This window comes from Hipposideros armiger, unplaced genomic scaffold (genome assembly GCF_001890085.2).
Source record: "Hipposideros armiger isolate ML-2016 unplaced genomic scaffold, ASM189008v1 scaffold_1261, whole genome shotgun sequence".
NCBI lineage: Eukaryota > Metazoa > Chordata > Mammalia > Chiroptera > Hipposideridae > Hipposideros > Hipposideros armiger.
The window spans coordinates 239,588-257,112 of record NW_017732611.1 but is presented as its reverse complement, the minus strand read 5'-3'; the positions used below and the strand labels follow the sequence as shown (position 1 = coordinate 257,112).

The 17,525-nt window shown below is 36.0% G+C and overlaps 1 protein-coding gene across 3 annotated transcripts in view; it reads right to left on the bottom strand.

Moving 5' to 3' along the window:
- The window catches only part of LOC109377020 (UDP-glucuronosyltransferase 2A1), a 49,953-nt gene that overhangs the window by 13,548 nt on the left and 18,880 nt on the right, over window positions 1-17,525 (bottom strand). The window contains exon 1 of one of the 3 annotated variants that reach the window (XM_019633228.1): window positions 1,219-1,948. The exons of the other annotated variants lie outside the window; for them this stretch is intronic. Coding sequence (XP_019488773.1) covers window positions 1,219-1,942 — 724 coding nt within the window. The 5' untranslated portion in view covers window positions 1,943-1,948. Of the gene's footprint in view, window positions 1-1,218; window positions 1,949-17,525 lie in introns of those variants that run through there. 3 annotated transcript variants of the gene reach the window in all.

The window sequence follows — 17,525 nt, the reverse complement described above, 5'->3', positions numbered from 1 at the left end:
AATAGAGAACTGTAACTATTGTATTTTCTATTTACTGGATGGACTAAGCACTTTAGCATTGTTTACTGAGCATGTGATTATATATATATATATATATATATATATATATATATATATATATATATATATATATATATATATATATATATGATATAATTTGTGCTACCTAATTTATGGTATTTAGTTATGGCAGCCCTAGAACACTAGTATAATCAGGGAGTTAAATTAGTTACTATTTCTAGTACCCAATTTGATCTTTTGTTTCTTAGTTCATGTTCCTAAACAATTCTCAGAAATTGTTGAAATGGAAGCCAGCCTCAGTTGATGGAATCAGATGAGAGCAATATATGTGAAAATTGCAAAGCAAAACCATTCTTTGTTAGGAAGGACAAGCAATTAAAAGTAGATAGAATATATGTAATTAATGAAGTAAAAAATATGCTATCTTTCAACACCTCAAGCTATAAACTCTTTTAGAGTTTTCTATTTAATTGTTCAGGTTTCTGTACAATACTCCCTGAAGAAGTATAAAGCATCCTAGGAAACTTTCCAGTATGACCAGCCATTATGAAACAGTTCACACAAGACTTACTGAGGTTTCATCATAAATTTTTGAGAGACTAGAATGGTAAGTACTCTAATCCAACAGGAACGTAGTATAACTTTTGAATGCAATAATCCTTAATTCTCAAAATTTGTGGAGCAAAATTCAGGCAAAGTAAATGACATTCCAAATTTAATCTCAGTGTTAATATAGCTCAGGTTTCAGTTTACTACTGGAATCAGTCAAGGAGTACATCTTATACTTACAATGAACATTACAGTCTTTTTACCAGTAAGAAGTCAAACTCCTCCACTATGAGAACTCAGTGTATATTCTTATTTGTGATATCCTACATCTGACAAAAAATACAACTTCCATTGGATTGACATTTATTAGTATTAGTGTGTTTTATATTTTGTTTTGTTTTAATAACAATCTACTAAGTATCAAGGTATTTTACAAAATAGGTAACTGAAAAGACAGAATAACCATGGCAAGATGTTTCTTGCTTCCCCTCCCCAATTAATATTGATAACAGTTTATTGCTATCATTTGTAGAGATTTATGTGAACATGAAAGTTTTAAAATACATTTCTTTCATTTTCCTAGACCTTTCTTAAACTTCCTAGGTTTGTTTTAGTAACTACTTTGGAATGAAAAGCAGAATTTCTTACCTAATGCTTCACTGTAAAACTGGTCCCAAAGCTGAATGTCATATTGTTGGAGCCAGAAGTCAAAGAAAATGGAAAGCATTAAGTTTTTTACCCTTTCCAAGAAGGTCATTCTGTCTGGTAATCCCCCCATGGCAACAGGCACATAAGAAGGCGGAGATGGAAGTTTCCCACAGTATTTCTCCATAGTGCTACCCAAAAAGAACCTCAGTGTGTACACAAAAGGGACTTCTAGCAACTCAGCAATCAGCTCTCCACAGGGCATCACAGGGTCTATAATCATTACATCGTAGTTGGTTTCTTGAAGCTTCTTCATGAGTGTCTGATTGTAGACTACGCTCTCACACAGAAGTTTTAAATTTCCAGTTACTTGAAGAAGAAATTCTTGCAGTTTTCTTGCTGCCTGCCAGCGCGACAATGTTGGCATGACGTTAGTAGCTAGGTCTAAAAAGCCATTTAGTGTGTTTGCAGCAGTCTCTCTGTCATGAGGCTCAGGGACCACCTCAAAGTTCAATGAGGAAGGTGTGTTGTAGTCAATGATAAAAGAGTTTGGAGAAACCAGCACAGTCACCTCATGACCCCTTTCTGTGAGCTCCTCCAGAATAATCTTTACATTGAGCCAGTGGCTCATGTCACAGGGCCACACCAGGACCTTCCCACAGAACCCATAGCCAGCGCAGCAGAGCTGCAGCAGCAGAACTGCTGAAATCCGTTTCTCAGACACCATGACAGAGTTCTTTCACACAGTGCTCTGCAAAGGTTGACTATTTGCTGGGCATGGAAATGAAGTGGCAGTTTAGACACAGGTTAGTTAAAAATTAATTTGTAGAGTTAGTAAGTGATACTTACATGTAGAGAACTTTGTCATTGTTGTTGATTGGGCACAGTACTTATGCTGGAGGCAATATGAAATATTTAAAGATTTTTTAGGAAATATTTGCCACATCCTAGGAGTTTGTTTTAAATGTGTTCAAATAGAAAAACAGTATTTTTTAATTGAAATGTTTTAAATATCATGGAAGAACCCATTTAAGTGGGTCTAGCAAATAATATGGTATAGCTTATGGAACAAGATGATTGATAATTTGGGGAAACATAAAAATGTAGGTCTTGTCATAAGGTTGTTTACATGTAGTATATGAATAAGACCCATACATCACATAATAACAAGAGGAATAGCCTAAGTATTATACAAAGGTGTAGTGTTCTAGGGCCACAGAAGATGCCGTCGCTACAATGTGAGGAAAATTAGACAAAGCTTCAGGTTGGTGGAGGCATTTCAGATGAACCCAGAAGCAAAAGGGACAGAAGGAGGATTCTTCTGACAATGAATGGAAGAAAAGGAGAACAAGAGCAACTATATAGAAATCATGGCCATTTAAGAATACTGTTATCAGTTCAGTATGTATACAGTGGAGGCTAATACATAACAGTGCAGAAAAGGGAAATATTAGTTAAAATAGGACATTACAGAGAAGCTTGAGTGCTATACTCTGGGTTCAGTTTTAATCTCCATGAGAGGATGTCTTCTCAGATTTTCAAATCAAGTTCAGAGCATGATCATATGTATCCGTTAATAAAACAATTCTGGCATCTAAATGGGATATGAGCTGCAGAGAAAAAAAATGTCTAAGGCATGAGAAAATTGATATAAACAGGGCCATTTCAAAATGGAGCTGGAGCCGCCATTCCAGAGGAAAGGCCTTGCATGTCTCGCTCTTTGAATCCTTTGAAATGTCTGAACTGAACAAAATAGTCTTTGGATTGAGCCACACCAACATTGTCTTACAAACAACTGTTTGTAAAGCTCACAGAAAACAGACTTCCTGACCACAAGGACTGATTATTTATGGATATTTTTTATCAGTAACCAGCATGTATATAGCTAAAGAGTAATTTAGCTTATTAACATCAATAGACATTCCTTTCTTTTATTTATGTAACTATTTCTCTCTCTTTTCTTATAAAACCCAATTTTCCTCACCCCATAATTGGGACATAGTTTGGGTTTGTGCCTGAATCTACGCCATCGGATTGCATTTTTTAAAAATCTCTAATAAATGGCTGTTGCCTCTTACTTTGGCTTTTTATTTTTTAGGTTAACAGGGGTTAAAAATAAATATTAGGAGAGCAAGATTTGATGAGTGTTTCAGGGAGATTATAATATTGGTTTGTGAGTGGGAAGCATAGAACGAGAGTCTATGACTGATGCGAAGTGAGAGGTGACCAGTAGTTAAAAAACAAAGGAAGTGCTCATTTTATGGTTTCAGCAACCAGAGCATGATAATGACTCTAGCAAAATCGTGACACACTAAAGAAGAAGTAGCTTTGGGAACATCTTTTGACCTGCAGTGTATGAGTTAATGGTTGAACAAGCCTGTGGAGATATTGGTTTGGCCATGAACACTTGAATCTCAAGGGAGGAGTAAAATTTAGAACAATTGATTTTGTGTCCAATTGTCTATCCATTCAATCCAATCATTCATCTCCAAATCCTTTAATATTTCATACCTTCAAGAAGCAATTTTTAACATTTAGTATGTGCCAGATTCAATACTATGAACAGGGCATAAAGAGACAAATAACAATTCCAATTCAAAATGAGTTCACAAATTATTGCAGAAAATAAGTCAGTGAAACCAATGCTTATTGGATGGTAGGGATCTTAGATGGTAGGGATGAATTGATGAGGGGCAAAGCCCATGATGGAGATTGCTTGGTGGAGAAAGGAAATGAAGAAATAATACTTTAACTAAGTCTTCGTATTTAGCTCGTTGAAAAGTATCATTTGGAAGTAAAAGAGAATATTAATGTATCTGTGTTCTAAGTGTGATGTAGTTATATCCACAGTTATATTGTTATAAAATTGTATTCATTTCAATAATTTGAAACAAACACATTATTGAAATTTTAAATCCCTTGAGAGTGTTTCTGTTTTGCTAAAAAAAAAAAACAAAACTCAGAGTAGTTTTATTTAGAAGGTGCAAAGATAATTCCAGGGTCAAGGATTGGAGAGTTATACTGTGTTGCATAATTAGACTTTGCATAAGCTCTGGTGGTAACTGGTAGAAATTAGAGGCCAAACGAGAGTCAGAAACAGGAAGATAAGACAGGGCCATAAATGCACTAGAAGGAAATTGAGGTAACATTATATATTCATATAATCTTAGAGGATGAAAGTCCTTTTATACAGAATAAATAACCCAGAAGTGATAAGAAAAAAAGACTGATAAATTTATCTCCTCACTATGACAAAGTTCATGATACACTATAAACAATTTAAGCAAAGCTAAAGAAAGAACAATGATATATTATATAACTCAGATACGGACCTCAAAATATGTGTTATTAGAGAAATATCTCTAAGTTATTTTATTATACGAGAAAACTAAGGTAGAACTCAGGTTATGTAGAAGGACTCTTTTGCATAGTACATTTAGAAGTATAGGCATATTTTCATTTATGTCAATTGAAATATTTAAAATTCTGGATGAAATATAAAATTCCCACCCCCTTTTTTTTTATTTGTCAGGGTAGTAAAAAATCAGCAGACTGCTTAAACTAAGTAAAACCAGGAATTCTGATGTACAGCTTCCACCAAAACTTGAGGTGTTTCTTTGAAGAATACACAGAAGTGGCAAAAGTCGGGGAGTAGGAAAGCCTGAAGTCTTGCCCAAGATGCCCCACCCCACAATGCTTTCCTAGAATGCTAGATTCCCAAGATCTGTCCTCACTTGTACAAATGAATTCCTCTATACAGAAGTTTACAGCAAGAAAAATTGCTGGTTTTCTATTGGCAGTGTTTCCTTAGAATTATTATTATTATTTTTTAAGATTTTTATTGGGGAATTGGGGGGATGGGAACAGCACTGGGGAATTGGGGGATGGGAACAGCACTGGGGAATTGGGGGATGGGAACAGCACTGGGGAATTGGGAACAGACAAGTTCCTGTCTTTTTGTTCTTCAGTCTAGTTGTGGAGGACATTGCTTCACTGGCCCAAGTTGGCACCATCATTGTGCTCTTCCTGGGCGAGGCAGATCAGTTGCCGGCTTCTGGACGGCCGCTCACTGCGGCTGCTGGCCACTCACGCTGGCTGCTGGCTACACACGGTAGCCCATGGCAACCCACTGCCACAGGGGCTGCAGCCTACGCCGTCGCCGGTGACTCACGGCAGCCCAGCTCCAGGTTGAGCTGTTGTTCAGCATCTTAGCTGTGGAGGGCAGCGTCACTGGCCCTCATATGTGGGATCCGAACCGGGGCCCTCTGGCGTCCCAAGCCAGTTCTTAACCATTGCGCCACTCGGCCGGCCCTTTCCTTAGAATTCTTAACACAGTCAGCCCTCATATGGATTTTCACTTCAAATTCAAACTATAAAAGCCTCTTTGTAGAAACTTTAATCCTAGCTTCAAAGGCTTCCCACAGATAAAATTCCAAGGTAAATAAGCAGTTCCCTTTTACAAGGAAACAGCGTTTCAATGACCAAGAACCCACAAAAGCAAGAAACCAGAAAGAATAAGACAATCACTTGGAATATTATGTGATGTAAAATATAAAATTATTTTATACAACATGTTTAACGGTATGAAAGAGAAACCTGAAAATATGAGGAAGAAACAAGAGATTAAAGAGAACAGTTGTGAAATTTTGCTAAAGATCCAAAGAGAATGTCTAGCAGTTAAAAAAGTCAGCAAACAAATTTAAAACTCAATGGATAGATTAATGAGTAGATTAGAGGAAGCTGTAGAAATAAACAGTGACTGAGAATGGAAATCTGAATATATTGTTTAGAATTAAGTTTTGAATAAAAACTATGCAGGAGGAAATATGATAGAATGGTTAAGAAACCTGGAGAATAGACTAAATTGTCTGAACCTGGCTTTTGTTGTGCCTCCTTACTTCCTCTTCTCTCAACTTTTTCCACTCTTTAAAGCTTGCCCCTTTTTCTCACAACCAGACTGCATGACTAAGCCCTACATTTATGTTCTTTTGACCCAATCTTCCAATTACTTTTAAATTTTTTAACAATCATTTTGACATAAAAAAGTTGTAAATTGAGTATAGAGATTTCTGTATACCCTGCAGAAATCATTACTATGGTGTTTGCATAAATTTTTTATTTCCATTATTCCTTTTGGAGTTGTTAATTGGAATTTTACCTCAAAGGATGGCAAAAATATGTGCAAACATATTAGTATGATTTGCATAGTCTCATGATACCTCTCTTTAAGGTATGTATTAATTACAAAGGTAAAATAGGGAGATTCCTGGCAGACACCATATTCACTAAGTGATTAAAATTATTGTCACTAGTAATAATCTATCTAATTATGTACCTCCTGATAAGCCACACTGGGAAGGACACAAGATCACTTCTCTAATATTCTTACCAAAAATGCATAATCTCATTCTAATCATGAGAAAACATCAGTAAAACCCAAACTGAGGAATATTCTAAAAAATAACTAGCCAGTATTCTTCATAAATGAAAGAGAAAGAAATATTGGAAACTGTCAAAATTGGAGAAGAGTAATGAGACTGGGCAAGTAAATGCAAGGGGAGAACCTGGATTGTATATTGGAAAGAAAAAAAAGGACATTAGCAGAATATTTGACAATGTTTTAATAAGAATTCTTCATTTTCATAATTTTGTTATGGTTATGTAAAATGTTAATTGTTACCTGACAGCTGATTTCTATTAACATGCCCCCCTGCATTTAGCCTCTAATCCCATTAGTTAAGAGAGAAAAGCCTCCGTATGACCAGAGGCTGCAATCTCTCTGAGGGAGTGCCCCGGTATGGCCTGAGGCCGATAAGGCTCCCTCTGGGGAGTGTCTCAAGGTGCAGACTGGGACCTGTTGGAATGCTAACAGTTAATCTCCTCTGGGAGGACACAGTGACAAGGTGTCCTGGGGCTATGCGGCAGATATGGGAAGGCATAGCATTTGCTAGAACCTAATGGGATATGTTAAAGCAAAAAGGCTTAGGGCCGGCTGAATGGCTCAGTTGGTTAAGACCTCACTCAAGAGTTTGATCAAGAGTTTGAGCTCTGAGCAACAGCGGTTCATGTAGAGCCTGAGCTGAGCAGCCAACAGTTAGCAGGATGGCTCAGCTTAAATAATAAAAAAAAAGCAAAAAGCCTTTGAGGCCCTCAAACGGGTGCTAATTTGATTGACAGCAGTTTTACTTCTTTGTAAATTCTCAATTAAAAGCCATGCGCTGACCCGAATCGGGGCTCAGTTTTCTCTGACTGATTCCCTTGGTCTCCCTCTTAATCCTACTTTTGTCTCTGTCTCTTATATTCAATCTGCACCGCCCCTCAAGAGAAACCCGTTTGCCCTTGCCATGCTGGACATGACAGTTAAAATTAAAAACTAGGTCAATTTAAAAATGTTCATTTTTCTTCTATACTTATTAATTGGAATTTAAGGAATTGCCTATTTATTCAATTATTTATTATCTTATATCAGTATAACTCAAATTCATTTTGTTTAGACATTCTGTTAAATTATTATCATTATTTTATTGTTCAAACTGTCTCAGATTTTGGAATTTTTTAATGTATTGGCCTCTATGTCCTTCTTGATATGGTCCCCTCATTTTTAAGCACTTTTAACTTTTTGATACTACAAGATCTTCTACTTTTTACAACCTTCATTAGGGTTCTGCAGATTTTATGATATTTACAGTTTCTTTTCTAGGTTTCTACAAACCAATATTGATCCCCCTCCCTCCAAGTAAAAACCATGGATGCAAAACTATAGCTGGAGAAATCACTGGTGAATTGATTCTGCAGCACATACATAGTAATAATTACATTATATATCATTTGTACATATATATACACACAAATGTACATGCAAAAATTATTACATTGTGAGGGCCAGCCGAGTGGCTCAGTTGGTTAAGAGCTCACTCAAGAGTGCGAGCTCTGAGCAACAACGGTTCGATTCCTGGCCTGAGTTGAGCTGCTGCTGAGCTGCCAACAGGTGGCAGGATGGCTCAGCTAAAAAAACAAACAAACAAAAAGTATTACATTGTGGAATTTATTAAAGAACTAACGCATGACTAAGTGACAGAGTAGGTAGCAATGTTATCTAAATGCTACTGATAACTAACATCTGCTCTCTGTATGGGATGCCTCCACCTTTTAGATATAGATAAACATTGACATAGCTTCTACTGTTCCCTTTTGAAAGAATATAATGGTACTTTTTATTCTGAAAAATGAAATCCGTGTTACCAAACTCAATAATAAATGGTATCTTTTGTCTTTCCATTGATTTATTTTTCTAAAAGCAGGGAGCTAAAACTTGAGTAAAGCCTAGAACCACAGGGATGTCTATATGGTATTTAGTGAAATTAGATGGGTGGTCTTTGGAGATAAATAGACCTACGTTCTTATATTGTCCACAAAATGATGTTTGTGATTGGGAGAGCTACTTAATTTTTCTCAGCTTTTATTTCATCATCCATGAAAATGGAGTTAATGATAACATTTTGTTAGTATATTGTGAAAAATCATAACCCAAATGTTTAGGAAAATGCTTCAGTGGAGGGATAAGTTATCATAGATTTTAATACAATACTGAAGATTGCACCATGAGAAGGTAGGCCATTCACAGATTAATTGCTTAGATATCAATAGTGAGAAATCATGTGGTGATATTTCTATATTCTCAAATATAACAGAATTCATAATATTCTAAACAATATTATTCACATTATCATAATATAATACTTAGTATGGGAATTAGAAATTAAGAAGGTTAAATGTTGACTTTTATTTAGTTGGCTGAGTTTGGAAAGATACGGAGTAAATATCTAGAAGAAGACACAAAGAAGTAGATTTTAAAAGGGACAATAAATTTTATTATTTATTTATTTATTTATTTATTAATGTATTTAGAGGAGCAAAGGTTTTTGTTGAAGTGAAAGCACAGCTCTCTTAAAAGATGGGGTACCCGAAACTGGGATGCCCCTTGGTTTTTTGAAATGAAAATTATTTTCTCTATTACATGAGAGAAAACTAGAACTAGAAACTAGAGAGTCTGTGTGGCACTGTAGAAAGAGAAGTGTTATTTTAATCAGAAAAATATATTTTCAAAGAATATACAGGAAATAAGGAGAAACTTAGCTTTCTATGAATAAGAACCATGTTTCTTATAGGGTAGTTTATAAGAAATAAGGTGATTATAACAACATATGTTGAATATATATAATGACACCAGGCAGTTAGAAGGCATTCAAGACATGGTGCAAGGAGAATAAGAGAGATTTAGAAAACAACAAGTCCATTATAAAACTATGAATGTGGTAAAAGGTATGACTAAAAACTTCCTAATAAATGCAGAGGATTTTATGAAGTGAAGGGCCTTAACCCCAAATTAGTCACATTGACGTGCATTTCAACCCATCAAGCAAGGGGAGGAAAATTGTGAATATAGGCATTGATGGATGCCCACTAATTCTCCCAGTTGGCAGTATGGAAGGTATTACACATTGAGGACTTGTACATGAGGATAAGTATAGCCATTGCCCCAGGAAATTTCGAGGGGTTTGAAGAGTATTGACATACTAGTAGAATGATGCTGATGCTGGGATTAAAGTATTGGATGAAATAATAATTGAACTCAAAACAAAGATTGGTTGAATTCAATTCCTAACCCAAGATCAGGATACTATTTTTTTGTTGTTGTTTTTAAGACTATTTTTTAAAGCAATTTGAGCTTCATAGCAAAATTGAGAAGAAGGTAAAGATTTCTCATATAACCCCTGCCTCCATACATGCATAGTCCTCCCAACTATCAACAACCTGCACCAGAGTGGTACCTTTGTTACGACTGATGAACTTACATCGACACATTATAATCACCCAAAATCTATGGTTTATCTTAGGGTTCATTCTCAGTGTATACATCCTATGAATTTGGGCAAATGTATAATGATATGAATCTCTCATTATATTATCAGACAGAGTATTTTCTCTGGACAAATAATCTTCTATACTCCATCTATTCATGTGTCCTCCCACTTCCAACCCTTGGCAACCATTAATCTTTTTACTGTTTCCATAGTTTTGCTTATTCCAGAATGTCATGTAATTGAATAATACTGCATGTAACTTTTCAGATTGGATTTTTTTCACTTAGTAATATGCATTTAAAGTTCCTTCATATGTGTTCATGGTTTTATAACTCATTTTTTATAGCACTAAATAATATTCCATTGTCTGAATCTATCACAGTCTATCTATCCTGTGAATCGCCTCTTGGTTGCTTCCAAGTTTTGGCAATTATGCATCAAGATACCATAAACACACATGTGCAGATTTACTTGTATGTGTAAATATAGTTTTAAATTTTCTTTAGTAAATAGTAAGGAGCATCATTGTTGAGTCATATGGTAACAGTATGTTTAGTTTTATAAGGAATTGCCAGGTATCTTCCAAAGTGGCTGTACCATTTTGCATTCCCACTAGCAATGTGTGAGAGTTCTTATTTGGTATTGTCAGTGTTCCAGACTTTTGCCATTCTAGTAGTTATGTAATAGTATCTCATTGTTGTTTTAATTTGCACTTCCCTTATGACAAATTAAGTGGAACATTTTTCATACACTATTGTCCATCTGTAATGACTTATTTTGTAAAGTGTCTGTTATGTTTTTGGTCCATATTTTAATGACTGGCTGTGGAAACCAGCAGACCGTAGCTGAGTGAGACAGAAGGTGGCTAAAGTCCTAGTTGTTCCTATTAAAGGGCCCATGCACAGACTTACTTAGTCTGACTCCAGCATTGGGGCAGCAGTTAAAAAAGTGACAGGGACGTATGGGGAGGAACTAAGTTATCTGGCTTCAGGGTGAGGGCTGGAGGGACAGCTTTCTCCCAGACAGAAGCCTGACAGAATCTATTGTTTCTTTATTAAGCCACCCTTCATCCCAGCATGCATAGGCAGGTGGCCAGCATACCTGAGTCTCCATCAATCTGGCTAACACCATTCATTGTCCCCACCCTTGTGATTCCCCACTCAAGTGTTGGACCCACCGAAGCCACTTCCAATGGCTTTTCCATTTAAATGGCCTGTCCTGGCTCATGCTGCAAACTTTTCTAAAATCTCTCAAAGGTTCACAAAACCAAAACAAGTAGCATCTGGCTTTGGTGTGTGCAGTACCTCTTGCTGAATAGCACCAACCCTGGGACTAGTGGCAACCAGCCTCAGTTCATGGCTTGGCCTCTCAAGGCACCTCCAAGCCTAGTATGGGTGGTAGCTATCTATGGATTGCTTTGTGGCATATACCAGGAGGCCCTGGGCATGGCACAGGCTGTGGCTGAACTTGGCCTGTGACTAGACCCTTCTCAGGAGGCCCTGGGACTGGCATGCCCAGTGGCCAGTTTCAGACCAAGCCAGAGTGTCACCTAGCCACCTCCAAAGATGACACACTCAAAGGGCAGAGTGGGCAGGCACGAGAGCCCTGCTAAAGCAAACCCTGCTCCATAGAGTGAGCTCCTGGACAATAGCTCTACCACTATAGTCACAGCCAGTCTTCAAAACCAATCAGCCCAAGGATCAATCCCTCCCACTGATGTGCAAATAGCAACCAAGGCTCAACTACAACAGGAGGGCACACACAACTCACAAAAAAGACACACCTGGAGCACCTGGATCAGATGATCAGGGAGACTGAGCGACTGGGTCCCACAGGACACCTATTACATAAGGGCACTATACTAAGACTGAGAGACATAGCATCCCTACCTAATACATAGAAACAAACACAGCAGGCAGCCAAAATGGGAGACAAAGAAACATGTCCCAAATAAAAGAAGAGGACAAAGTTCCAGAGAAAGCACTAAACAAAATAGAGAAGCAATCTATTAGACACAGAGTTCAAAACACTGCTTATAATGATGCTCAGTGGTCTTAGGGAGAACTTCAACAAAGAGAATACATAAAAGTAGATATAGAAAACATTTTAAAAAGTCAGCAATGAATAATACAATAACGGAAATGAAGATTAGAAGGAATCAACAGTAGATTAGATGAAGCAGAGGACCAAATCAGTTATTTAGGTAAATAAGGTAGCAGAAAACACCCAGTCAGAATAGCAAAAAGAAAAACGAATCCAAATAAAATGAGGACAGTTTAAGGGGCTTCTAGGATAATGTCAAGCATAATGACATTTGCAAAATAGTTGTAGAAGGAGAAGAGAGAGAGCAAGAAATTTAAAACCTATTTGAGGAAATAAAGATTGAAAAGTTCCCTAATCTGGTGAAGGAAATAGACTTACACTCAGGAAGTGCAGAGAGTCCAGTCCCATAACAAGATGAAACCAATGAAGCCCACACAAAGACACATCATAATTAAAATGCCAATGGTTAAAGACAAAGAAAGAACCTTAAAAACTGTAAGAGAAAAGCAGTTATTAATAGTTAACTACAAGGGAGCTCCCATAAGACTCTCAGCTTATTTCTCAACAGAAACTTTGCAAGCCAAAAGGGATTGGCATTAAACATTTAAAATGATGAAAAGAAAGGACCTACAACTAAGATTACTCTTCCCAGCAAAGCTGTCATTTAGAATCGAAGGATAGATAAAAGCATCACGTACAAGAACAAACTAAAGGAGTTCATCATTACCAAACCAGTATTACAAGGCATGCTAGAGGGACTTTTTTAAGACAAAAAAAATAAAAAATAAAAAATACATATATATGAATAATAAAATGGCAATAACCACATGTCTATCAACAATTACATTAAATGTAATTAGATTAAATGCTCCAATCAAAAAACATAGGATGGTTGAATGGATAAGAAAACAAGACCCATGCATGTGCTGCCTACAAGAGACTCACTTCAGATTGAAAGACACACAGACTGAAAGTAAAGGGATGGAAAAAGTTATTTCATGAAAGTGGAAATGAAAGAAAAAAAAGCTGAGGTAGCAATACTTACAACAGACCAAGTAAACTTTAAAACAAAGGCTATAACAAGAAACAAAGAAGGATCCAGTAATCTCACTTCTGGGTATTTATCTGAAGATACACAAAACACTACTTTGAGGGGACATGTGCATCCATATGTTCATTGCAGCATTGTTTGCAATGGACATGATTTGGAGGCAGCCTGGGTGTCCATCAATGGAAGAATGGATAAAGGGGAGGTGATACATATGTACAATGGAATATTGTTCAGCTATGGAAGGGAATGTGTTCTTGCCATTTGTGGCGGCATGGATGGAACTGGAGGTTATTGTGCTGAGTAATAATCTGTCAGATATAGAGAAAGACAGATGCAATATGATTTCACTTATATATGGAATCTAAATAACAAAATAAAGCAGAAACAAACTCATAGAAACAGAGAACTATTTGATGGTTGTCAGATGGGAGAGGAGTTGGGGGGCAGGGTGATGAAGGGATTAAGAAGTACAAATTGCTAGTTACAAAATCGTCATAGGGATGTAAAATAAAGCATAGAGAATATAGTGAATAATATGGTCATGACTATGTATAGTGCCAGGTGGGTACTAGACTAATTGGAGGAATCACTTCTTAAATTATATAAATGCCTAAACAGTATGCTGTACACCTGGAATTAATATAAAATAATATTGAACATCAACTGTCATTGAAAATTTTTTTAAAGTGGGGTGAAGGGGAAGGGGAATAAGAGGTTCAAATTTCCAGGTAGAAAACAAATAAGTCATGAAGATGTAATATACAGCAGGGAATATAGTGATAGCATGATACAGTGTCATATGGTTACTGGAATTACAATAGTGATCACTTCTTTAGGTACATAAATGTTGAATAGCTATGGTGTGCACCTGAAACTAATATAATTTTGTATGTTAACTATACTTAGTAAAAATCTTTAAAAAAAAGAAATGCCACAGCAGTATCCTCAGGGAAGTTGGATGAGAAAATACTCATAGTAAACACCAGATCATCACGTGAAGGGTAGAAGGGAGTTGAGCCTTGTTTTTTTTTCTCTTCCCTATCCATGACTGACTAAAATTAAAAACCTGGAAGTTATGGAGTGGTTTATTCCTGGGAACCATACATGTAGTGTGTTAAATATGCTTATTTCTTATCTTGTTCAATTGTATATTTTGTGAGCTCAGCAGTTACTTAATCTTTCTGAGTTTCTAATACCTCCTGTGTAAAATGATCGTTGTTGGCTGTTTGGGGTGTGGATTAGCAATAATATCTGCAATGTAGCTATCAAAGTGTTTGGTACCAAGTAGGCGTTTAGTAAGAGTGTGTATTTATTATTAGGTTAACAATAAAGATGGTACAATTAGCAATGACATTAATTGCTGCAGGATCACTGAATAGAGAATAGAACAGAGATTCTTAATGGATCACAAACTGAACAGCAGTGGAAATGTAATCATCTTACTTTTACAATTAAAATGATTAGAAGATGCATTTAAAAGCCCACAAAGGAAAAATAGAAGTGAATAAGAATGAAGAATGAAACCTAAGTGATAGGAGTTATTCAGACTGATAAGTATCTAAAAAAGCTTGAAGAGTAGCTGTGTTAGAAAGGGATCCAAGAGATTGATAGATGTGCTGGTTACAGAGATATATACACTTGACAAAACAAATCATACTGTATATTTTATGTACTTTTAATCACATGTAAATTAGCCCTTAATTTTTAAAAAATGGCATAACATTCCATATAAACAGCATGGTTATAATTTTTAAAAATGCAAAAGAAAATTCCAAGTGTTGGTAAGCATGGAGAACAACTGGAATTCTAGTAAATAGCTGATGGGATTATTAATTGTTACAAGTACTTTGGAAACTAGATTTTAGCAATACCTACTAAAACTAAACATAAGCATGTGCTATGACCTAGCAATTTCACTCTTACGTATATACCCAACTCTATGGCACATGTATATTTATTAAAAGGCATCTACAAGAATGTTTATAGCAGTGTTAATCATAAATAACCAAAACCAAGATAGTCTACATGTTCATCAACAGTAGACTGGGTAAGTAAAATGTGGTATATTAATTCAACAGAACCTATGTAACTATGAGAATGAACAAGTTATGCCTACATGCAACAACTTAGACAAAAATAAAAACCATAATGTTAAGTAAAATAAGCAAAATATAAAAGAGTACATAATATGTGGTTCATTTAGATAAAGTTTAAAATCAGGCAAAATCTATGGTGTTAGAAGTCAAGTAAGTGTTAACCCTTAGATGAGAGTTGTAGGGACTAGTATGAAGAATGAAAAAGAGTTATAAATTATAATAATATTCTGTTTCTGGATTTGGATGCTGATTGCATGCGTGAGTTCACATTGTGAAACTTCAATGAGCTGTAAATCTTTGATTTATGTTTTAGTTCAAAAGAAAGGTTACACAAAATTTAAGAAAACATCACAGCACTGACCACAGGAAAGTTGTATGTGACAAGGAATTAGAAGGCTCATGTGACGGAAGATTATCAGAGAGGGCCAAGTATGCTGTACACCTGAAACTAATATAATATTGAATGTCAGCTGTAATTGAAGAACACTTTTTTAAATTAAAAAAAAATCAGAAGAAAAGGGATAGAAGGTTGGGAATGGGGATTAGAATGGGTGTGCAACACAGAAAAACAAACAAAATACTGGGCCCGGAAAGGGAGCCAGAGATCAAATATAAATAATGTTGTGAGTAATCTAGCCCAGGTCTAGGCAAGCGGGATAGAGAGGAAATGTTTAGAGGCTTATTTTTTTCATGAGCTGGAAAAAGGTAGCCTTAGTTCTATGGAACCCATCTAATATTTAGCAGCAGAGAAAGGGAGACCAACATGTAACCAACATGGTACTGACAGGTAAAAGTAGGCTATACTGGCCAAATGGTGCATAGATTAGTACTGGGCTTTCTGCTCTACTGATTGGCAGTGCACTGGGAAAGATGGGGGTGGACTGGGAAACCAAAAGACAGGCAAAATAGGGCCATCCAAGTGGCCTTACCTGTTTAACTATTTTCACTACAGTGTTCAAGCCCTTGCTTTCCTACAGCTGCAGCAAAGGCTAGTCCGAAATCCTACTCATATGAGAATTATCTACATGTGGCACAACAGATCTCTCAAGGTTTGGGGGAAGAGATCAAACTCAGTGCAATTTGAAGGTGCCCTGCAGAACACTTAGCTTGGGCAACATTTGTTAATAGGTGCACTTCTGCATGGGAATAGCAATGATTATCGTATTTCCAAAGATGCCTGTTTCGTTAGGTGTTAGAAACATACTTAAAATGGAATTGATGATCATTTTTATGTACTTCATCCATAAGATTTATGTTTTCTCCCCTGTTAAATAAAACAGGATTTTTAACCATTGCAGTTAGATATTTCTTTGTTACTTACTTCTATTTCCTTCAATATGGACATTTGGGGTTTTTCTTTACCACAGTTAAACATTTCTGGTCTATTTTTTCCCACAGAACTGAAGAACAGTCATTGAAATGGAAACTCTACAGAAATTTGACACGTTATTAAATCTTTTATGTTCAAAGATAATATCAAGTATAAGTACCTGCCCTACTTCAGTATCAGCTTATAGTTACCAGGTGTCCCTAATACTTTAAGAAGTTAATTGCAAACAAAAGACAAGTTGGATTACACAATTTCTTCATGATAATATATTTCAATTTGAAATAAAATATCCAAGGAAGCTATTTGTTGTTCAGATATGTTTAGTAACATGAGAAGCATAAATAATTTAAGTAAATAATACACTGAATTTCTCAATACGTGGGATTTCTGAAATAGAGTATTATCCTGTGAAAATGAGAATTTGAGAACATTCTGTTTCACAAAGCCTTTTTCACACAGTATATAATTTGTCATGGCTTCCTTTCAGAAACAAACAAACAAAAAAAATTTAGTACATTCCAGATACTTGGCTACTTTCCATGTACAGAACCTTTTGTACTGTAAATAGGGCTTTGTTATTGCAAAGTTCTTATACAGTTTTGTGTAAATACCATTCAACATAAGTATAATACTTTATAATTGACATAGCATTCCGACACATCTGGTGTCATATGATCCTCCTAAGGAGTACAGTCAAATAATTACTCATTTTCAAAAGCAGCACACACTGTGACTCAGAGTTTAAGTTACCTGCCTGAGATCACACAGTTAGCAGGTGGAACTTGAACCCAAAACCTTATGTGTTTTTCAGGACCCTTCACCATCTTACTTTTTATAATCACCTTATTTAAGGCATCTAGACTCTTATTTCATTTTGTACCTGCAATAGTCAGTATGTGATACATATATAGGCAGTGATAATTGTT